At 46.5% G+C, this 23,520-nt stretch overlaps 1 protein-coding gene across 2 annotated transcripts in view; it reads left to right on the forward strand.

Annotated features, from left to right (window-relative positions):
• Positions 1-10,440: 10,440 nt before the first annotated feature.
• The window catches only part of LOC115322442 (rho family-interacting cell polarization regulator 2), a 45,886-nt gene continuing 32,806 nt past the window's right edge, over positions 10,441-23,520 (forward strand). The window contains exon 1 of one of the 2 annotated variants that reach the window (XM_040211579.3): positions 10,441-10,530. Coding sequence is in view for 1 of the 2 variants with exons in the window: in XM_040211578.3 (XP_040067512.1) it covers positions 14,594-14,708 (115 nt within the window). In the remaining variant the exon portion in view is untranslated. Of the gene's footprint in view, positions 10,531-14,430; positions 14,709-23,520 lie in introns of those variants that run through there. The other variant, XM_040211578.3, reaches the window with a different exon arrangement.

The following is a 23,520-nucleotide window of genomic DNA, read 5'->3' on the forward strand; positions in this document are numbered from 1 at the left end:
CAACAGCACTCTTCCCTCTGTGCCGGCTATAGAGAGAAGAAAACACAACTCTTACGTTGTATTGTTTTTGTTCTTTGGAATGGAGAGAAGACTTGGAAGGCAAGACACACAAACGAGCAGCAAACAAAAGAGAGCGTCGTTGAGCGCTTGACCCGACGGGTCAGTCTCCGATCGCTTGGCGAGCAGCGCTGTAGAAAGTGTTCCGCGCCGGGCAAGTATAGAATGCGGTGCGACCAGTTTGGCGAAGAACTCGTTCGCTCCGCAGCGGTGCCGGCGTTCGGTCCAATACCACCTCTAGAACACAAGGCCTGTACATGCCTGTAAATTGACGTCATCGTTGGCAAAGGGGCGCTGAATCTTGACGAGAGTTGTGCATCAGCGCGTGCTCGTTGGGGAGACGCGTGCGAATCACGCTGGCGGTTCCGCCAGGCCTTGTCTTCTGGAGGTGGTGGTGTTCGGTCGCCGGGGAAAGTCCTAATGACGGCGTTGCCCCGTTATTAACGGCGTCATCGGCGGTCCAATAATATAGCGGGTCAGGATTAATGCTGAGTGACGATTAGGGATTGCCACGAACCTTGCCGTGCTTCGAGTTCGACGTTTCGACGACCTTCTTCGAACTTCTATAATGTCGCAAAGTTCGGCAAAAAAGAAAAAAAAAGAGTGATTTTTGTGCGCATGCACGAAGATTTGAAAACAAGATAAAACGCCACCTAGTTTAGAAAAAAAAAACAAAAAAAAACATGTGTTGTATTGTTTTACGTTAATAACATAACTCAAGTGTTAGAATGAACTTTTTTTTTCGAGAAACGGGCGTCGTCTAGGGAGTTGTCTGCGAAATACAAATGGAGGGCAGCCCGACATGCCTCCCTATGCAAGGCCTCAACATGTACTTGAGAATTAAAACAGCGCAAAGGACGAGAGATCAGATGAAGGAAGACTTAATTCTCAAATGTGTCGTACCAGCTAGCCCAACCTTCGCCTTACAAGTATAAATAATGGGAAGAACACAAAACACAAGGACGGGCAAGACGATTGTGTTTCCGTGCCCCTTATTTATATTATCTCTACCAGCACGCTCTCCACTCCAAGTTCAAAATTAAAATGTACCTCTTTCTGAGCAATGAGCGCCTTCTGAAAAGATTTCTGCGAACTGCAATTGGAGGGCACCTCCGCTCGTCAGATCGCATTGGCATTGTGCCGCTGTATCACTTTTCACTACTTTTTATTCCCCATTATACAAATGCTCAAAAATATTTGTAAAAAAACAAAAAAAAAAAGACGGGTAGATGGGTATTTAATGTTAGTCGCACGAGATGGAGCCCTATTAAAACGGCGACAGTGGGAACTAAAGAACAGGGTGGGCAGGCGGGCTGGTGATAATCATCGACGTGAAAGTTTATTAATTTTTCTGCACCATACTCTCAGGTGTCATACTATGATTGACAGTGGGCGAACAGGCTCAGTGGATAGGGTATACGCATGCGCAGAAACTTACTGGAAAAAGGCCAATTACGTATTTTTGCTTTTAACTTGAAACGTTTCGCCGGTTGTTCACCTTTCGTGAAGCCTGTATAAAAGCGTGGCCGCGGGGCTCGGCGCTGATTGGTCGACGGGTGGGAGAGGGGGACCGAGGTGCTCGACGCCGATTGGTTAACGGGGAGGTCATGTGACCATAGGTGGATTGAGGAGGAGAGGTACGCGAGGAGTTGGAAAGAAGTGAGTTAGAAGATTCTGGAAGATTACCAGGTTTATCATGCCAAGTGTACACATGTCAAGTCATTGTTTTCCGTCCCCTTCTTTGTGTTACCTTCATAATTTTTTTATACGGAAGTCAAGCGTTAAATTATTCGATGAAGAGCGCCGTAAACGTCGACGTCTGGCTGAATAGTCTAGGCCTCCTGTTTAACGATGATAAACATCTAATATCATGCTAGACCGTTTCACATATTCAACACACAATGTTTTTTTTTTATATTGTAGAAACATTGGTAATGGTTTTACGAGATATAAAATGTACTAGTTTGTAAATTACTCCTTTCCCAAGTTTCGGATTTTGTGTGTGTGTGCGTGTGTCGGCAACAGCGTTGTAAAAACTATCGAATTTTTTTTAATAGTGCGAAGGTTCGCCGAGTTAGTCGAAACTCCAGTTTTCGAAAGAAGTTCGCATGATCCCTAGTCACGATTCAGTAGTCGTTTCATTCCACTGCCGCGATGAAGTGATTTCGTTCCGCGTACGCTTCGACCCTGCGGCCTTCTTTATCTCTTTCGACTTGATTACCCGTATCATGCTGGTATATCATTAGTTGGAAGACTATTAGCGTCTTCTTGGAGCGTATAAAGGGCACCGATCATCGTTCATGAAGTGTTTTTCTTTTCTTTTTTTAGGCCACCACGCGAAGGGAAACGCGGTCGAAACTTGAGCCGTTTTGGTTCGCCGGCCGGGTATCTTTTTTGTCGTCTGCTGCGAGCAGACGACGACGTGACGCGTGCGCGCAAAGACTGTAGAGGACGTAGAGAGCCTGTAGGATGTAGAGATGGGACAACTTTAAGCCACGGGGAGCGTTTGCCATTTAATGGCGGACGCCTCCTGCGTCGATTGGTCGCTAGTGCGCAAGCGCTGCGTTGGCGGGTGGCGAAGAGACCCAGACGCTTGCAGACGATCAACGCGTTCTTCGCGTCCCAAACGCTGCCCGTAAACCACGTGACCCCCCGATCGGGTAGTTTGAAACTCTCTGATCTGTAGGCTCTCTATGGAGAGCTCGTCGATCGTTGGTGACGTCATCACTCCGTGTGACTCATGTTTCGTCTGCTGCTACTGTGAGCGGAAAAGTCCGCGCTCGGTTTTTCGTCGATGTTCTTGGAGCTACGTCTGAGCGGTGACGTCGTTCAGTCGATGGTTTGGTTTCTTCGGCGAGGGCTGCAGGAAGATCGATGTCGCTTTTCTCTAAGGGGCACTAAATCGACGTAAATATCTGTATGGCGGCACACTTGAAAGCACGTAGAACGACCCTGTGTGATCGTGAGCAGCTAAGCCTTGTAAGCTCTACCGATTAATGATCCATTGTAAGCAAAGAAAAACAAAGAAATAACGACCTCTTTTTTTTACATCTTTTATCGTGGGTAGTTTTTCTTTAAGATGTCTTAGCAACCCAGTAGGTAGACTTTAACAGTGTTTTCGATTTTTCTTAAGTTGTTTTTTTTACAGATATTGAAAACATAATATTTGTACGTAGTAATTAATACTGTTAATGGTATTCATTTCTAATAGAGTGTATATATTTGACCATAGTAACCGCAAACTACGCTGTTATTGGGGAATTATGGTAAACCTGCACAGAACTTAATAATGTGTTTTCAGTGCTGTTTCGTCTTTTTGTTTTGTTTTTTTAGCAATGGGGGGGGGGGGGGGGTGGGGGGGGGGGGGCAAACTAATTATACGTGAGATTTAATTCTGCTAATAATATGCATTCATAATGTGCGTTCTAAATAAAGTGACTATAATCTGAAGATAATAACCGCAAGTACGTGCCGTTATTGTGGAATAATACAGTGAACCCGCGAAATACTACGTGCGGAAGCTACGCATTGTCGTTTCTTTGTACGCCGTACGTGTGACGAGACAATGTTCCGTTTGAATAAGAAGGTTTAAAATGCGTGCGGTGTGCGTCTGTTTCGAGGAAACTCTTGTACGGGTATTACCCCGTATCGTTTGTAATGTACGATCCCCAAGAACGGGGAAGTGAGGCACTTTCACTCGCGCGCGAGGCACCACGTGTTTAAATGTTCCAATGCGTGTCACCTAAAAAAGTTGTTTTTTTTTTTTTTTTTTTTTTTTTTTTTTTTTTTTAGTTACAGCAGAACGAAAGAGTTTGTTTGGACAAAGGACAGACTCGGCTTTTGTCGTCGAAATAAAAAAAAACCTCCCTGCCGCAAAAAAAAAAAAAAAAAAAAAGAAAACGAGACGGTGCGGCACCGCATCGTCATGACTTGCACGTTGGCGGTCTCGCAGTCTTGTCTCCTGCGTTTCCTAGGAAACCATTGGGAGCTGTTTCGCTTTGTCAGTTTTCTTTGTTGTGGACAAAGTCTTTTCTTTCTTTTTTCTTTCTTTTTCTAGGCGGAGAGAAAGGGGCCTGGCGAAAAAAAAAAAGGGGGGGGGGGGGGGGTAGAGAGAAAGAGAACGGTTGTTTTTGCAATAACAGGGCGCGATATCAGAACAAGTCATGATCCTTAAAGGGATGCTGAACCAAGCATTTCAGTGTGTATAAAATGGGTGCACGATCTTTAACGAGCCAGCAGCCACCTGGGATATGATGACGTCAGTTTCGTTTCGTGTGCTCACGCACACCGGTGGCTGCTGACTCATGGAAATATAGTGCGCCACTTATTATAGACACTGAGACGTTTGGTTCGCATCCTTTTAAAACGTCCCTAATGAAAAATACACCAGGCAATCCTGGTGTGACATCAAAGAATCCTGATGTGACACCAGAATGTCTGGTGTGCCCACCAGCGATGCTGATGTATCGAGCACACCAGCCTGGCGTGCCCGCCAGAAATGCTGGTGTACCCGCACATCAGCCTGATGGGTACACCAAGAGAGTCTGGTGTCACATCACAAGGACTCATGCGCCGACCAGGCAGCCTGGTGTGCACACCACGCAGTTTGATGTGACACCAGAGTTGTGTTTTGTTGACTCTTCCCCCCGGTCCGCGCGCGTGTTTTCTATTAGTTCGTGTGCCGCTCCGTCCCCCGACGGGGTGCCTTGTTTCCTCCCGTCTTGGTGGTCGCCGGAGACCCCGCGGCGGGCTCCTTTGTGCTCAAGAAGTGTCCCCCTCGTCCCGAGCACTTTCCCGGGCGGCCTTGAGCAGCTTGGGGCGCTCGCCGGCTCGCCTCTTCGAGGGTTTCTCTTTCCCTTTCCGCCGGTATTCTTGTTTAAGTTTGAGAAAGTAAAGAAGTCTTCTTTGTGAGTCCAAGCCGAAAAGATGTGTTGGTGCGCTTTCCTTACTTCCGACGAGCTTGGTTTGGTAGCAAAGAAACAAAGGAAGCTAGTAATTATTACAGTTTTTGGGGCCGAAATGCCTACTACGAGCGAGGAGGGCGTCGACCGCCTGAAGCGAAAGAGGATTACCCTGCGAGCCGCCACAACAAAGATCATCAACGAGACTGGCGTCTGCTGGCCACGGATCCAACCGACATCGGTGAGCTCGAAGAAACATTTGATATTCTTCTACTTAAGGAGGCTTCCCTGAAAGAGCTGGACAAGGAGATCGAGCTATCTGTCGAACATGATGCCTTAGAAGAGGAAATTTATGGTGCGAAGGGGTACGCGGAACGGATCAGCGTAACTAAGACACGAGTCAACCGCAAGCTGAAAGGCCAAGAATTTCGGAACGACAGGGCGTCCGGTTCTTCGACGCAGTTCAGTGGCTCCGGACAAACTCCAGTTGATCACGGCCAACTCCCTACAACAGTAAAGCTTCAGAAGCTTTACTGTTGTGCTTTCTTGCTTTTTTGAATAAAGTAATTATGGCAGCAGCGTTGCTGTCAAACTTATCATTGTATGCTTTTTTGTGAGTAAAGCAACACCCAGTCAGCAAGTGGTCTGGTATCATATTACAACAAAACCTGATGTCCCGCCAGAACACCAGATTTCTGATGTAACATCAGAACACCAGATTTCTGGTGTCATACCCACACATCAGATTTCTGGTGTCACAACAGAACACCAGGTGTCTGGTGTCACACCAGAAAACGTCCCAAATCACATCTGTGAAAAAGTCTGGTGTAACATCAAGTCACACCAGCCCTCGAGCTGGTGTATTTTTCACTAGGGGTCGATCCCAAGTTTTGATAAAGTTCGTCGACATCGATCACTTTTCTTCTTTTTTTTTTTTAACATGTAGTCTGAAATTTTACGAAACTATACAGTGACTACTTATTTATTTATACATACTGCAGCCCCGCTGGGGCTATATTGCAGGGTGGGGATGAGGAGAAAAGTGGGATCGTACAGAGATCGAAAAAAGGCACGCAGCGTAAAACAACATGAACATGGACGTGAACCGCTGTCGACCGCACACAGAAATTCATCGGACGATAGTGATCGAATATTTCCGGGTAGTGAGTTCCAAATTTCAATTGTTCAAATAAAAAAAAAAGCTGCATTTAAAAAAAAGTTGCATATAAATCTATCATTTCCGCACGCAAAAAAAAAAAAAAAAAAGGAAAGGGAGATATTTAACGCAGAAAGGAGACTCAGGCCTAATGTGATAAGGTTAGAGGTGGGTGCGAAATCGGAATCCCGGTCAAAAGCTCACCCATCTTTGCACAGACCCGGACAAAAGCTCACCAGAAGAAAATTTCATGTTCGTATTAACACCGAGTGCGGACAACTTAGGTGCATGTGTGCGACACTAAAATGCAAGGATAAATTAAATCTGACAGGCGCTTTTTTTTTTTTTTTTTTTGTGCCTGTGTGCGTGTGTGGAAAAGGTATTTTTTCAGGCGATTCTGCAGGCGCAGAGTGTTTTTCGCACCCGCTTCACTGGCGGCTCGCCCCTTCGGGCTTGTGTCGATGCCGCATTCAATGAGCCTCCAGGCGCTGGGATGGGCGTGGTCGACAAGCTTGTGGAACCCGGAATACCGTCCTTCGCAGGTGTTGTTCGTCCGGTCTTTATCCTGAAGAGTGGCGTCGTACGTATTTCACCGTTCCGGGGAAACGCCGCGGTCGTCGTCGGCGCACAGTCAGGCAAAAGGAAGAATTCGCTCTGGGTGCCGACGCAGAAGGAACTGATGTACCTCGGAAGGGGTCTTTGACATACGTGCAATCAAAGTAGTCCAGCATGTCGCCGATGTCACCGGTAGACTTTCCCCTGATCTAGGTTGGTCTTTCGGGCACAGGCTGTTGTGGTGGAAGGAACGCTGCAGCCTACCCAAAATCCCGCACAGCTTTCTGAATTGGTCATCTTTCTTGTACTCGTCCAAAAGGCCCAACTCCCGTTCTTGCGAATTATTTTTTTAAAAATTCGCAACTCAATGGTTTGTATAATCCAGTTTTGCTGCAGTTTTCCTTTCACATCACCCGTATATATATATTTTCATTTAAAATACATTTACGACGCGCAGTGACGGAAACAACTCAATTTTAGAGCTCAGCTCTTAGACGCCCGTTTCCGGCTTGAGCGGCGTCGGCGTAACCGCGCGGTGCATTATGAAAAATGTCCCATAATGCACCGCGCGAACAACCCCCCGTCTCCCCAAGGTCACGTGCCCCCCCCCCCCCCCCCTTCCCCGGAGGAGATTGAAGAATGAGGGGAAGAGGAGGAGGCGGGGTCTACACTCCCCTCAGTACCCTTCCCTCCTCCTCCTCAAGAGCTGCGCTCTAATTCGGCGTTACAGGGAGTTGTAAACGGCTTTCACTTTTTTTAGCCATTCACTTCAAATATTACCCTGAACCCCAAGGAAACCCATGCATTAGTAATGAAGAGCCATTGTGCCTAACCTTTATGTGCGCGTTTAGCGTAACATAAGCACAATGGAAAAAAAATGAAAAAAAGCAAGGTCACCGAAGGGTGACTTTGCTTCCTTAGTCACTCTTCGAGTTAAAAACTTCGGTTCACCAAGTTTCTTGGACGTGTCACAAGGGTGCTCCGGCATACTTTGATCTTATCAGCTCCACTCAGTTTAGATTACCTAAATCTTGGTACCAAATCGTCGCTTCTCTGCATGTTATGGCTTATCTGTCCTCACCTTTGCATGGGATGGTGTACCAGTTCTCCTAAAAGTGGTGCAATGTCCATCACATCCGCACTTTATCCCAGCCCATGTTTTGCCCGGGTTGTCTAAAAAAACGAGGTGAGCCTTTGTCCGGGTCTGTGAAAAAACGGGTGAGCTTCTGTCCGGTGAGCTTTTATCTGGCGAGTTTTTGTCCGGTTACCGAGAACTCCCTGTCATAGCTGCTGAAAATGAAACATACTGCTTTCTTGTGGATTGACTCAGGTTCGTTAATATCGCATTGTTTATAGGGATTCCAAACTATGATAGGGTGGTTTAGTGTTTTACATGTGAGAATTTGAGTATCTCGCGGGGCAACTCGTAAAATACTCCGCTGGTAACCGAGTGTTGTTTAGTGATCTGCCACACATATCGTGTGTGAAGGGAAGTCCAATGTACTTGCATTCAAATACTCTTTGCAGGGATGAACCCTTAAATGAACAAGGAAGGGGATGAACTCTTAGAAAAATATAGGAGAACGGTTCTAGATAAATTTATACTCATTTGCCAGGTGTTAAACCACGTGCAGAAGCTTGAAAAAGAATCGTTAAGAAAAGTATCGTCATCGGGGGAGTTAATCGTGTTATACTGAACGCATTCGTCAGCGTATTTTGCGAGGATGTTCGGAGGCAAATCATTTCTCTTATAAAGCGAAATTGGCGTAAAGTATGGCTTGCATTCAGCTTCCATATCTCATTCCCGACGTACTAGACAGATAAGCTGTCGTAGCTCTTGACAATATATCGCTATTTATGTATCTTGATTTGTAATAAGAACCTCTACTTGTTGGTCTACGCGTATTATTCAGTATGTGTCCGATGTCCTCTTGATACACCTGTTTGTTTGTGTGTGTGTGTGTGTGTGTAACCAGGGGCTTAGGGTTCCGTCAGGAGACAGTTTAGTAGGGCTGGGGTAAGAGCGGTTCAAATGGAATAGTGCTGCGTAATCTTGAGCTTCGTGCTTTTCCACTTGCAGTGTGAAATCTGTAATGATGCAGCAGTGTTCGAATCGCGCTTTCCTATCATATAACCTTTTGCCCCTCAAGCATTTTTTTTTTTGGGGGGGGGGGGGGGGGGGGGTGGGGGGCGAAGTATATGCAATACAATACAAACGTCTGCGTAGATGTCACGGATGACCGAAGCCGCCGTAAAATCGTTGCCATCATTTCAAATAATTTGCATCGCGCGTCCGCTCGCATCTGTAACTAGTCGAAAAAGTATTATCACGGTCGTCCAGCGACCATCAGACGACTGTAGGGACCGCACAGGACGTTAAAAGCCACCCCAACCTATCCGGTGTGTCTTGAGTGTCACGTGATCTTGGAGAAGGGCGCTAAGATGCGCGCTGGAATGGCCCATCCCCTACGGTCGGTCACAAGGTGAAGCGGAGTATATGGCGATTGTTGATTAGGTGAATGGTGATCTACTTATACTTCTCACTGGGTGATCAGGTGAGTTGGGAACGCAGCTGTTGCCCCAGACCAGGTAATGCTGTGCCGAGTAGGGTTATTCAATAACTGTTCTCACCACTCGTCTCCGTACTCATTCATGATGATATTGCGGGGGTGACAAACGTAAACGTTTGAAGGAAAGAAAATAGCAACTGGCTGTAGTGTAGTCGCTGACGTATAAGATCTGTTGTGGCGTGCACTTCGCGATTCATTTCCCGGTTTTCTCGTTGTCTAACGCTGCGAGCTCATTGGCTAGTAGATAATAAAATGCCCGGGCAGCTCGCGCAGTGCCAACGCTTGGTGTGGGAAAACTCCGGCTTGTTTAGAAACAGCGCGTTGGGCGATCGAATATATACATAGTTTCATTCGTTTCAATTTGCTTGTCAGTATGGCTCTCCGTGCGGAGCGTACAAGAGCCACCCGCGCGCCGCTCTCACCGGCGTAGTGTGTAATTCAGGCCTCCGTTTTAAAATTCAGTAAGATGACTAATCAGCTCGAAAACAATGGGCTACGGAGTGGAACGGTGCGGGCCAGAGACGGGTTTCGTCGTCCGCTAATGAACCGAGGTACACTTTTCCCCGTTCGTTTGCTCTCCCTTATCTCGCGGAGTGATCGGCTAAACGGATTGAAGAGAAACTGTTGCGGTGTCTAAATTTGACTAGACCTTTCTGTTTTTTTTACTTGGGTGGCCTTTGTTGCGGGCGTGTTGGCTACGGCGGCAGAATTAGCCCTCTACCTTCTTAAGTCTCGTTTTTGTTTTTTTATTGGTCTAGTCGTAATCTTTTTTTGTTTGCATCATTTTCTGCCTTTGCCTCCGAGCATTTTTTTTTTTTTTAACTTCGTATCAACTTGTTTTACATCAAGCTTTGCGATCTCCGTGGTAACGATATTTAAATGTGGCTCACACAGTGAACACAGTATTTACTGCCTGACCATTGGATTTTTACTCGGGACAATCGGTAGAATATGCCCGACGCTTTGGGTGTTCTAATCTGTTAAAACCCCGCAGACGTTGCCCCCCCCCCCCCCCCCTTTTCCCCTGTCCTAGAATTCCCTAATGTTTGCACATGTATTCGGGTAGCTTGACCAATGTTTTCTTTGTTAGCTTTCTTTTGTGTATGTGTGTGTGTTTGCGTGTTTGTTTCTGTGTGTGTGTCTCGTATATCTTTCGATGCCAGGTCGTTTGATCTTTCGCGAATCCTTTCTTTCAGGTGTCGTAACATGGCGGACTGAGCAACTTCGGATGAGGAATGGAAAAGACATGCGGAAAAAGAGGTTAAAGCCAAGTCGGATGCCGACGAAACTGGTAAGTCCGGCTGATAGCTTCCCTCCCCGCCTCGTTAGTAATAATAAAAAGGCCAAAAAGATCAACAAGAGCCAATACCAGACGAGGCGACGCCAAACCGGACGACGTAAACTTTTTTTTTTTCTTTTTTTCACTTGGGGCGGGTTGGGGAGCCACTAAAGATGACGTCATGACCAAGCCTTGTCTTGTAGCTGGTATTGCCGCAACGCTGTGTACAGTTGACGGCTTTCTATCGATCATACATCTCGTTGTTTTTGGCTGCCTTTTTTTAGTATTTGTATTTGACTGTGAGAACAACAACAGCAACGTAGGCAGAAGTGGGAAAGGGTTGTGGGCAGGCAGGTAATCGAATCTGCCACTGGAATCCCATTACTGCTCTTAATGAGATCATGGCCGCCGAGATTCCTTTTTGACGCGCATGTATTCGGCGCCTGTGTACAACCCGGCCGCAGCATCCTTCCGTTGTTTCTGATTGGGGTCAAAGTTCCGGCTCTTGTGGGGGTGTGTGGTTGATCGCGTCACCGGCGTTGTTTAGTCGCCGCGCGCTTCTTTGTTCCCGTGGGACATCGCGTGCGTTGCCTTGGCCGCGACGGCCTTCTGAATTCTCATTTGGCGCCTGCGATCCGGGCAAAAGAGACGTCGTCTGCAACCTGACAAAAAAAATATATATATACATGTATATATAACAGGGTGTTTCAGGGAACGCAGGCGAAATCGCTCCTGGGAAAACTACTCATCTCGTCGAAAAAAGGCTTGTGTCGTTTTGGTCCTGGTTTAGGGGCCCATTTAGGAAAATTATTAAAGTCCAAGCTATTTAAGTTGTTAATTATTTTTGCGTAATTAACTTTTTTTATTATTGCGTTTAAGGGCATGCCTTCAATTAGAAGATTGCTCAGCATCATCCAAAAACTTACTAAATCAACAAATTGCAGAACAATAGACCAACTTCTGCTGCGCTGTCCTCGCGCAACGCAGCAGAGGCTGGTTGCACTATCTCTCCACGGGGCGCGGTGCCGTCGGGGCCGAAATGCGCTCCGATAGCAAACCGAAACTTAAAAACCCGTCGATTTTGTGCGGTTTTTCAGAAAGCCGTAAAATGGTGCGCGTGCCTTCTATTGTTCTGCAATTTGTTGATTTTTTTGTTGATGATGCTGAGCAATCTTTTAATTGAAACCATGCCCTTAAACACGATATTCAAAAAGTTAATTACGCAAAAATAATTAACAACTTAATTATCCCTGACTTTAATAATTTTCCTAAATAGGCCCCTGGCCCAGGACCAAAACGACACAAGCCTTTTTTCGATGCGATGAGTAGTTTTCGCAGGAGCGATTTGGCCTGCTCTTCGAATTAATCGTCTGCAAACCGGGAAATGGCAAATAGTTCGAACCCCTCGCAATTTTTTTTTATCAATACCGAGAAAAATTATTAAATTATGATTATTGCATAGGTGATGCCAAACTAGCCCGTGTAGACAAAAATAAGTATTTAGAAAACGTCCACGAGTGATTTACGATGAAATACTCACGTCGAAAATACACCCACGCAAGCGAATCAGACACTCTGGTATCTTAAAAAAAAATCTCAAATGCCTCGCCAAAAAAAAAAAAAAAAAAACTCTTACAAACTTTTAGTGAGACCTGTTCTCGAATATGCAAAAATAATATGGGATCCATATACAGTATTAGTAATAAATTTGTCAGAACTCGATGAAGTCCAACGGCTTGCATCCAGGTTTCCTTTTTTAACAAATACCATGGATGTGCGCTTTGGGGAATGTACGCGACACCGTCATAGCATGTATTAGGGAACCAGCCGTTAAAAATGACTGTTTTAATTATGGTTTCTTTTCGGGGGTCATTAGAGATTAGAATAAACTTTCTAATGAAACCGTAATTTTAACAAAAGTTCGTGATTTCGTGAAAGACGTGAATAGCGTAGCGAGAATATGCCATGAATTTATGATTTTCAATCTGTTTGCATGAATTGATGGTTTGTTTTTCATTGTGTGCATAAAGGATTTCCTTTTTTAGAACAGTACTACTCCTCTAATAGCCCTTCAAAAGCTAACAATATAAAAAAAAGAAAAAAAAAACATTGTTTGGAATTTTATTTGGTTGCTCGCCTGTAAACCGGGGAAAAAATCCATTGTCTGCTATATGGCTTTCTGATTGGTCGTCTGCAAACCGGATGAAAATGTAGCGTCTGTGAACGTCTACATCATTATTAACACCCCAAAAGAAAGTTCACACGGCGCACGCAGTAATTAAATTGATTACGGATTTGTGATCAGTGAGGCGAAAGCTTCAGTGGAACGGACGGAGGCCGTCGCGGTCGTTAAATTACATAAACGGTGTTCGCCTTTTAACGGGCAGCAGCAGCTGGCAACCTACTCGATTTAGCCACAAACTCTAACCACCATAACGCTAAGCATCGTAACTCTATGATGATCGTAACTAAAACCATTAAGCTATCAAGACCTTGCTTTTTGCCTTTGCTCTCTCTCCCCCCCCCCCCCCCCCCCCCACCCCCATATACGTGTTAAAATTATAAAATAAATTAATTTGAATTCTAGCCATCGCAACTTCAGTCGCAAGTCTAACCACCGTAAATTTGTTCACCGTACTCTGACCCTCTTACTTTCGTAATTCTTACCATCGTAACTCTAACAATCGCGACTCTAACCACCTTATCGTCGTAACTCTTACCATCGTAACTCTAACGATAGTAACTCGCGTGACTCTATAGCCTAAAGGGTGTCATCTCCTCATGAGTGCCACTTGCCGACTGGAACATGATGTGGTCCACCGTACTGCGAGTTTATTAGCGTGGTAGTTGGTGCGAAACGCCGAAGCGAGTCACCCGGAGCGGTCCAATACTCCCGCTGCCATCCGCCATTGTTCCAGTCCTCATTAGGAGGTCGATTTATATCTCTCCATGTGTGTTTGTCTGCTTCCTTCGAACGGCACTTCTGTTCGATGCGCCCTCTGGCCAGGTTTTGATTCATGGCACCTCCACTTCCGCGTGCCTTTGGGGGGCCGTTTCGTGAGTGGAAATGACTAACCTCGGAAGCTCCGTGCTTCCGATTCTTCGCGGCCTGACCAATTAACGATAAGGCCCTCTCGTTCAATGTCCTTGATAACGTGTTTGGTATTGTGTTGTTTTTACTGTTTCTTTTTTCGCAAACGTGTTTTTTTTTGTTTTTTTTTGCTTGTTTTGTTATTGTTGTTAGCTCGTGCGGTAAGCTGCGGGAGCGTTCTAACAATGGGGCCAGCTGCAGTTTCCCCGATAACGCTGCCAGCGGGGTAACCTTTGCGTGTGTCTATGTGGTTAGCTGCACTACATGAGCTTTAGTTCGCAAACTCACCGCATCCCACACTTCGGCGCCCTGTGCCGTGCTCTGATTTAAAGTTTTAGCTTCGTGGCACGAGCCGCCTCCCGGTTTGAAGGGCTCAGGAGTATTTATCCATCCACCCGGCCAACCATGACTCTCCAAATGTAAAATCACTGATCAGATAATTCGCGATAAAGAATCCGGGACGCGTCAACTTGACGTGCGCGTTCGTAATGGAGCCAGCCAATCAGATAAGCCAGCACTCTTCTTACTGCCTGCCGGGAACTCTTCCATCTAACCTGGTCCGTTCGAGCTTATTTATTTTTCTTTCGCGACGAACAGATACACAATGAGACACGACGTGTTATCTAATCATCGGGATTGAAGAGCGTATAAATGTACTCTAATCAGTGTCTGCCAAGTTCTGGCCGAGGACGCCAGGTGGCGAGACCGTCCGCGTGCCGTGGGAACGTAACGGCGCATGCGTAAAAAAAAGGAAAAAAAAAAAAAAGAAAAAGAAAGACATTGCCGATTTTTGCAGACGACGACAGGCGGAGGGGATATCACGGGACTTGGATTGTTGCCGGATCGTTTTTACATACACGCAGCAACGGTCGTCCGGTCGGTCGGTCTTTTTCTGTCGTCTGCGTTTCACGGCAAAGCGAAAAGCGGCGGCGGTGTTGGTGGATCCTGTGTGTGTCCGTGCTCCGAAGGGATTACTATGGTTCGATGACGAACGGGGACGCCTGGATGACGTCGCGGGTGACTACCGACATCGCTGGGAGGAGCGAGCGAGCGAAGGAGACGACCCTTGACCGGAGATGGGAGTCCGTCGTCTGCGTCGGTAACTAAAAACAAACAAACACGACAATGGAACGTGTCGGTATTCGAAGCGTCTCAATGCCGCGCATCGCGTTTCGGTGTAACTGCCCAGGTGTGGTTTCTAGGATGGGGGTCGGGGAGCCCCAGCTGTAGTCGAGGGTCTGATCGTGAGATTGGGCTGACACTGACGGACATTTATAAACAGCTGTGACTCGCGTCGTGTTCGGTTGCGCAATGGCCAACGTTGGCAACAGGTAAAAGACGAAACAAAACAGTCGTCTGATTCAGCCGCGTGCGTCACTGATTCGTCGGGGTCTAATTTTGGGTAACCAATGAGCCGTGAGTACTTTTTGGTTCCGAGAAAATGAAATAGCTCTGAAAGGCAAACAGAAGTGTAAGGAATGGCATACGCAGGCAGAGCGCTAAATATTCGGCGGCCGTTTTATTTTGCTCTACTATACAAATATGTAAAGGAATAAAACCGCTTCTTCAAAGAAACGTGCCAAAATGGCTATGGAGTGCAAAGTTGCTTTCTAAAAAGAATGAGTGACTGAGCACTAACGCAGAATATCATAAATGTATTGCCAAATGTAGTAAGTCTTACGCAATTAGTTTTTACTACGGACTCGAAATAATTTGGTCAATGTTATAAGCGACCATGTCTCATAGATAATGCGTTCATTTGACCTCGGGAGAACTGCAGTATCTTCGGTTATAGTTCGGGAAAGATCGGAAGTAGGTCAGGGCCGCCCTACAGATGGCGCCAGTGTAGCGTTGTCTGGTCGGAAGTGTGTGGGTTGACTTGCCTACTTTGTTAATCGCTGCGATTGGCTGTCCGAAAGCTGTGCTTTGGAAAAGCACGGTGTAAGGACGGGAAAGTAATCTTTTTGGAATGTTACACTATTCCTGATGCTGGTTCCGTTTGCACCGGAAAACATTCGTTCATTCCTTCGCGTCAATTTCCTTCCTTGGTTTCCGCGTTCGTTCGATGGTGATGGGCGGAGAAAGCAAAAAGAAAATGGAGGCAGCAACGTGCGTACGGATGTTCCGCGCCTTATTATAGCTCATCTTTTATTTATTTATTTTCTTCCCTCACAACTCAAACGTGACTCGCAGCCGTTAACCCGCATAATGGCTTACCCGCCCTAGAGTAACTGTTTTGTTTTCTTGGTTTGGCGGGCATTCTTACCGCCGAGTCTTCCCCGTGTTCAAATCACTCTTTTTTACCGCCGAACCATCCGAAACTTCTTTCCGGAACAAAGACTTCTTCCAAACGTTTTCGCCGCTTTTGATTGTTGGTCTAGGAAGAGAAGAAGGATTTCTTTTGTCTTCTGTCCCGGGGCAGTGACTAAAAGATGAGTTCGGCCTTCTATGGTACTTCTTTTTGTACGCGTCAGCAATCGCTATCGGCTTGGAGGAGCTCTCGGCGACGGGTCACTATCGGGCCTGTGGTATGCAGCGTATCTTCCTTCTTTTTTTTTTTTTGTTTTCTGTGGCTAGTTGGTTGGCTGGCTGTGTACCTATGTGTCCTCCGACCATTGTCAGGGAAGACAATGGGGGCTTCGATGCGCTCCATTAAAAGCCGTCGGGGGAGGGGGGGGGGGGGGGGGGGGGGTGCTGCGAGAGAGCTCACACACCTTCTTTGAATTGTTTGGATGGCGGGCGGGCGGACGGCGCACTTTGCCGACGTGCCGAGTAAACTGCGAAAGTGACGCACGTACTGTACATCCAGCCACTCTGCTGCTGCTCTGTTTGCTCGTCTTTTCACTTTTTTTCTTTTTTTTTTTTGTTCAGTTTTTTTTTACAACGGGTACCTTTTGTCTAACAATTTTTTTCTGCTTCGAATTTTATTTTATTTTAACGAAACTATAGTGCTGTTCTTACTGCTGCTGCGATGACGGCGCATTTTTTTTTTTCTTCTTTCAGAATCCTTTGTTTGGAAGTCTTTGTTCTTAGTTTGGCCGGGCCGCCCGCCTTCCAGGGGAAAAAAAAAAAAAGAAGAGGAATGATGGTCTATGTCAGATAAATATGAGTCGCTTTCATTGGTTGCTGGAGCTCTTAATGGCGTCCTATAAAAGAAAAATTGGCGCCTTTTTTGTAGCGGATTTAATAATACGCAAAAATTTTGCGCGAAAAAAAAAAAAAAAGTTCCATCGCGTTGACAATTGAGCCTATCACTTAGGGAAGTTACATGTAACGTTCACATGTGCGCAAATGTTTTAGGGTGTTGGCTAGAGCCACTAAAGCCGCATTCCCGTTGCTCATACATCACATAAAAGACGGGTTGTTCGCTGCAGGCAGTGTTTTTGTACGGTGACTGGGCCGTCGTACAAGGACGCCTCGGAAAGTGTCAGCTCTGCAGAACTTCTTTTGTGCGAGTATAACGACACTCTATCTTGGGTGGTCAAAAATCGCTGTTGCCAAAATGGTTCGAAGCTTCGTCCGAAATCACGGGGACACGCTTTTGCGCCCTCCAGAAGTGTGAAAACAGCTCCGCGATCGAGCAAAGCGCAATCGCCCGACTTTTCCCGACACAATCCAAACCAGCCCGCAAAACGTCGCCACGAAATAAATAACCCGGGAGGCGGAAGTGACGTCGCCTGTGACGTATTTCCTGCACTCAGAGCCCAGACTTTTATTTATTTTTTCAGATATTCGAACACAAATGCCACTTCTGGGTGGAACGTGTATGTGTACGCGCATACTGCTCGCCATAATTTCAGAGCGAAAAGATGACGCTCGCGCACGCGTCTGGGTAACTTCCACGGCGACAGACAACGTTTTCATACTCTTTGTTTTGTAGTGTACAACATCGGCGCGCAGTTCATTCACAGCCCGACATCGACGCGGTCGGTGGCTGTCGGTCGTCGTTCACGTAGAGGTGTGTCGTTCGAAGGCATCCCGGACGCGGAGCCGATATATTTTACGAACCTCTCGTCCCGCGGCCAAGCTTCCCCGCTTGATTATTCTCACGTTGACATGAAATACCGTTTGTAGAGGTATTTTTTTGATTGATTGATATTTATTTATTGCGTGCCCAAAAACACCATAATGGTTTTGACATTGGTGCACAGAAGTCAGATTCCTATGAAACATGCAAACATATGGAAATCACAATAGTCATATTAGAACAGTCAGCATAATAAAACAGTCGTAACAAAGTACATAAAATACACATCAGGTGTTAAAGGCAAATTAAGGCATGAAAAAAAAAAATCGTGCTGGACAAGGAGGTTGCATGATGTCTGAATACGATAGAGTGGTGACTCCTTTGATCGCATGTCGGGGTAGAACATGTCGCACTGTCGCGTGAATTTCGTTGGCACACGTAACTTTATGCTGCCCAAAAGGTCAGGTACGTCAATTACACCCTGGATAAGCTTTTGTAGAAAAGCCGCATCTCGGCAATGCCTTCGGTCATCCAAAGTGCTGAGATTCAAAATCTTGAGCAGAGAATGGTGGTCGAAGTAAAGTCTCCTGTGGACGTATCGATCATAGACTATGCGAACCATACGCCTTTGCACCGCTTCAATACGTCTACATTCAGTGTCCGTTAAATGGTTCCACACGACAGAAGCGAATTCGAGCCTGGGCCTGACCAGAGCACAAAATAAACGTAATATGGCCTCAGGTGCTTGGAAGTGCTGAGTCAAACGGGAGATCATACCAAGCATTTTGAACCCGGTACCACAAATAGTAGTTACATGAGAACTGAACGTCAGTTTGCAATCAACTAACACCCCGAGGTCCCTGATCATATCAGTTCGAGTAATAATACAGTTTCCCAACGTGTACTTAAAATGTAAGGGATTTTTACGTCTAGTTAGCGAGATGACTTTAGTTTTGTTTATATTCAAAGGCAAACGGTTGGATGAGCACCATTGCAAAATACTCAAAACATCAGACTGTAACGCATCACAATCTTTTTCAGAACAAATACTTGAGAATAACTTAATGTCATCGGCAAATAAAAGCACTTTAGCAAACTTTACACACTTTAAAATATCGTTTATAAATACCAGGAACAACAGTGGCCCCAACACTGACCCCTGGGATACGCCTGAAGTTGGGAAAAACGGATTAGATAAAACAGTATCAACTCGAACAAAATTTTTCCTCGATGACAAGTAACTATAAACCCATTCACAAAGTTTAGGGGGGAAACCATATTGTTTCAATTTATGTACAAGCAAAGCATGGTCAACCTTGTCGAAAGCCTTTTTGTAAGATCGAAATATACCGAGTCAACCTGCCCTGGGTTTGAAACGACCGGGGCTGCGTAGTGTAGAAAAGTACAAAGGTTAGTTTCGACAGAGCGCCCTTTAATAAAACCATGTTGTTGCAGCGTCAGATACTTAGATAAATGAGAGAAAAGACATTCTTGCATAATGGTTTCAAATACTTTAGCAAAACCACACAGTAGTGACACAGGACGGTAATTTGATACAATATACCAGCATCACCAGCTTTATGAATGGGCACAACTATGGCTTCCTTCCATATTGCTGGAAACATACTGGTACGGTAGGGTCCACGGAAGGCGCCTCCGTCCGGTGTGTTGACCACGTCATCAAAAGTGGTCCCCGATTTCCGCCTGACGACGGCCCGTGCCGGGACTCGTAGCTACTACCACCGACAGGATCGCGACATCCGACAGCATGGCACGACGGCTTTTGTGACGTCATTTGGGACCACTTTCGGGACCACTTTCGATGAGTGGGAGAGGATTTAGGACGCCGAGTACACCAGTCGAAAACGCCGTTACCGACTTGCTGAGCATGCGCACTGAGACTGTTTATACACTGACGTCGGCACGTGACGCCAATAACACGCGTTTGTGACGTCACCAACTTATGTCCATGACGACACGTGCTAAGGCGCTGGCGTGGGAAAACGGCGCTCTAAACACTTCGATCTACCGTTTTGCATTTCACTGATCCACCTGTTGCCTTCGTGATACGTGCTAGAACTTAGGATATATTGATTGCTCGAGGCTACGCATTAGACTAGCGCACGCTAGAGCTTTGCGTACGCAAAGAATAGCGCCATCGTTAATGCACATGCGCCGAACGCTAAGCACGGTTTGCGCTGTGCGTCCGCTATTTGAGCGTACGCTATTTTTTTTATAAATTGCGTGCGTACGCAAAGAGTTTTTGCGCTCCTCCAAGGAGGATTCGTGAAGAGAGGTTGGCTGAAAAAAAATGGCGGCTCCCAGGACCATGACTGCGGCCGCTTTGTCGGCGTCGTGAGCGCGACGTCAGTGGCATCTTCGACTGCGATTTTCAATACGGGACGACATTGCACTCGGTTTGGAAAACCCAGTAAAATGGGCAACGATAACCGGCAACGTGATGGCTGCGACGCGTGAACATTTCTCGGCGAAGGTCAATACACGAGACATCTCCTGTCGAGGCGACGCAAGCGGCCATGACCGGTCAACCAGAGCCGTATATTGGGAGTGTTTGGACAATCGGGACAATGGACAATGGACAACGTTACTAAAACACTCAGTTGGGAAACTCCCACAGAGACAGCTTTGAAAAAGTGGCCCCAATCTGTCTCCGAGCACCGAGCTAATGACGAACACCACGCCACCATTTCTCCCGCAGCGGCCACTCGAGGAACTGCACGTGACTTCTATTTTGGCTTTAAGAACAGATACAGCGGAAGAGGTTACAGGGGTGCCACCCCCGTCTCCCCGGCGGACGCGCCGCGTGCAACTACCGAAGTTAAAATCCACCTAGGTCGGGTCGCGCTACCTGAAAGGCCCGCTGAGGCATGGTTGTATAAAAACAATATTAATTGTGCCGCAAACCCCTGCAAACTAAAGATTTTAAAAACATAACGCGCCCCTCTTTTTGTACTAAACTGCAATAAATTTCATACAAAAAGAGTCTTTTCCGTTTTTACGCAAAAACAGGCTTTCTAAAAGCTCGAGACGTCCACAGTACAAACAATGGATAAAGAGTGGCGCTGTTGTCGCATTTAGCTCGGTCTCGGTGGACGCCAGCGGCCCAGGTTTCGACGGCGAGTTTCCCAATGAGTATTTTAGTAACGTACGTTGGGGTGGAGCAAAGGCCGCCGCCAGCGCCGACATTGTTGTTGCGATTGGATGTGGTATCGGAATAATCACGCTTGCGGTAATAAGCAACTCGAACTAAATACAGATTCATAACACGGGGAGAGGAAGATAACAACATATCGGTACCCTCAGTTTACTTTATTAGTTTTTTACACAGTTAAAGATTATCTATTGTGACCCCTCTTTCGTTTTTTGATTCACATTTGGCTAAACCATTATTTCCACTCGTCTGTCTTTTTTTACTTTGACAGTGAACCAGTCCCTGGGCGTTACTCGCGAATACTTTTTGGTTAAATGTTCGTCTGCATCACATGTCCTTGGAGCCTGGAGTCATTGGCCCGCGGTTCCATTGATGTCCTTGCGTCACGCGGTATATGTGTCGGGAGTGGTCGGAGGTTCCTGACCTTGTGTATGGCTGCGCAAGGCTGAAGAAAAAAAGAGAGAAAAAGGGAAGAGCAGTCTTTGTCCGTCGTATTCCTTCATAAGTCTTGGAACCATGTTCCGTTCAGACGTTCACGTTCACACAAAGAAAAACACAGGTACGCAGATGGCTCGTCACTGAAGCCGGCGGGTGCGCTCAAGGTCAGAGCGGACGCGCTTTCGAAATAATACGCAAAGAAAAGCACAGCAACGCTATGCTTCGTCACGAAAGCCGTCGTGAAGCCGGCAAGGTTCGTCGCACCTGCGCAGTGGGAGAGCTTGATGTCACCGTCACCGCCGGAGCGCCTTGAGACGTGGGGCGCTGCATGTAGGAATGCGCTGCGTATAGGCGAAATTGCCGCACTCCCTGCCGGCGCTGCCGCCGCATCTGCTCTTCTCGCCGTCGAAAATGCTTTCGCATTCACAACTCGTAAGAAGTGCTTAGGCGTCTGTCCTTTTCTGGTTTCATTGGCTGGCGCTCGTCGACGGGACTCCCATTGGCCGCTGCGCCATGGCCTCCGAGATTTCGAAGCGCGCGCGCGCTACTGCGCAGCAGACGACAAAGGGAGCGGACAAGCAGACAACAACGGGAAGCGGACGAGCGGCCTGCATGCTTTCGCATTCGTAACTCATAAGAAGTGCTTAGGTGTACCTCGAGCTTTTTCTTTTATTATGATGTTCCACCAACTAGGCCAGCAACTTATTTTGTCCGGTCCGTTAGCCAGCAGAAAGTTTGGAGACCCTTATCTCTAAGGAATGTTCCTGGCTGAGCCCGCTACCCGTAAATGCGACTATCAATACGACGTCGGATGTGTATGAAATGCCAAGGAATGGATAGCGAGTATCTGGAGGAGCGCCATTCTTATCTACCTGACGCAATCCTGTCGGTAACCTCTAAGTTCTGTCCGGTCGTCGACGGTCGCTCAGCGTCGGGGCAACCGAATGGAACAAATCGGGCGTCTGCACATAATATAGGTACTTGCGGGAACCTTTAAAATTAGAGATATGATGACGTCAGTTCGTATACAGATAGACGAGACGATGGCAGCTGTCGGGTACTTTTTTTAGGCTTCAGACTTGGCTATGATGTTCCGTTGAACCTGCGCAGAAACAGTCGAGATCTTTTTTTTATTTTTTCGATATTTTGATTAGACGTTTGACAGAAGTTCGACTATGTTGCGCGTGAGTTCTTAGCATGAAGAATTATAAGCTTATATGCTACGTAAGCATTTGCACTGCGCATATAAAACTTTGTTAATTTCAAAACGGGCTATTTTATAAACAATTCTTTCCCAAAATGTTCTTTTTTTGACCTTGCATGTTGGTTTAAACCGGTGCGCCAAGCGAACCAAACCGATCCCAAAATACAAATCGGTTCGCGTTGCATCTCTCTATCGAAGCTTGGAAAAAAAGATCCCAGACTTTTTTGTTTGTTTGACAGCGAACCGGAACAAGAGAGCCGATCGCGTAGGAAACCTGCCCCACGAGAGTATACGTTTTCTCGCATTCCATACAATCAAAGGACCAGTCACGAGGCCATCTCTTGTCATCGCCATGAACTTTGAAGCGCTCCTTCGATTACATAGCGTCGCTACGGTCGGGTCAGGAAGCCACGCCTCATCCGTCAAATTTTCCCTTCAAGATGCCTTCTCTTTTTTTAATACAGCGTTATGAATGTGTCACGTGCTACTCAGGCTGCACGTGATTGGCTGGGACGACTCAGAGCGTCCTCCGCGGTTCATCCTATGGTGTATATTTCCGTAGTACCCGTTTTTAGCTTGGCGTTCCATTATTTCTTGATATCTTGACATTATTTCTTGATATCTTGACATTATCTTGACATATCTTGACATTATTTCTCGATATCTTCCGAGCAACGTGCATCCGTCGCGCCCTCTGGACCGTGACCCTGACCAAAACGAACGAAATCGTAACATGATATGGAAGGGTATAGATCCGAAGGATCACTGACGGTGGGGAAATAAAGAAAAAGAGAACAGAGGAGATTTGAGAAGAGGCGGTGGAATGCGAGCGATGTTACGGTCGATGGCGCCCGGGCAAGTTTTGCTGCGCAGCTAACCTCTACTCGAAAACGCGCCGCCACTGCCTTTTTTTACCCGATTGTTTTATTTATTTATTCGAGGGAATGGCGTGACGTTGAGTGACAGCCGCCTGCCTGTCACGGAGTTGTTCGCTGCTTTCGCGAAACGTTTTTTTATCTCGATTTTTTTTTTTAGTCACTTTTAAATAAGAAGTTTCGTACGCATAGCTGGCATTCTTATTAGCTATCCACTTAAAAAAGCCGGGTTAAGAATAACAAAATTGACACCGT

The sequence above is a fragment of the Ixodes scapularis genome, unplaced genomic scaffold, assembly GCF_016920785.2.
Source record: "Ixodes scapularis isolate PalLabHiFi unplaced genomic scaffold, ASM1692078v2 PGA_scaffold12__126_contigs__length_90152505, whole genome shotgun sequence".
Taxonomy (NCBI): Eukaryota; Metazoa; Arthropoda; class Arachnida; order Ixodida; family Ixodidae; genus Ixodes; species Ixodes scapularis.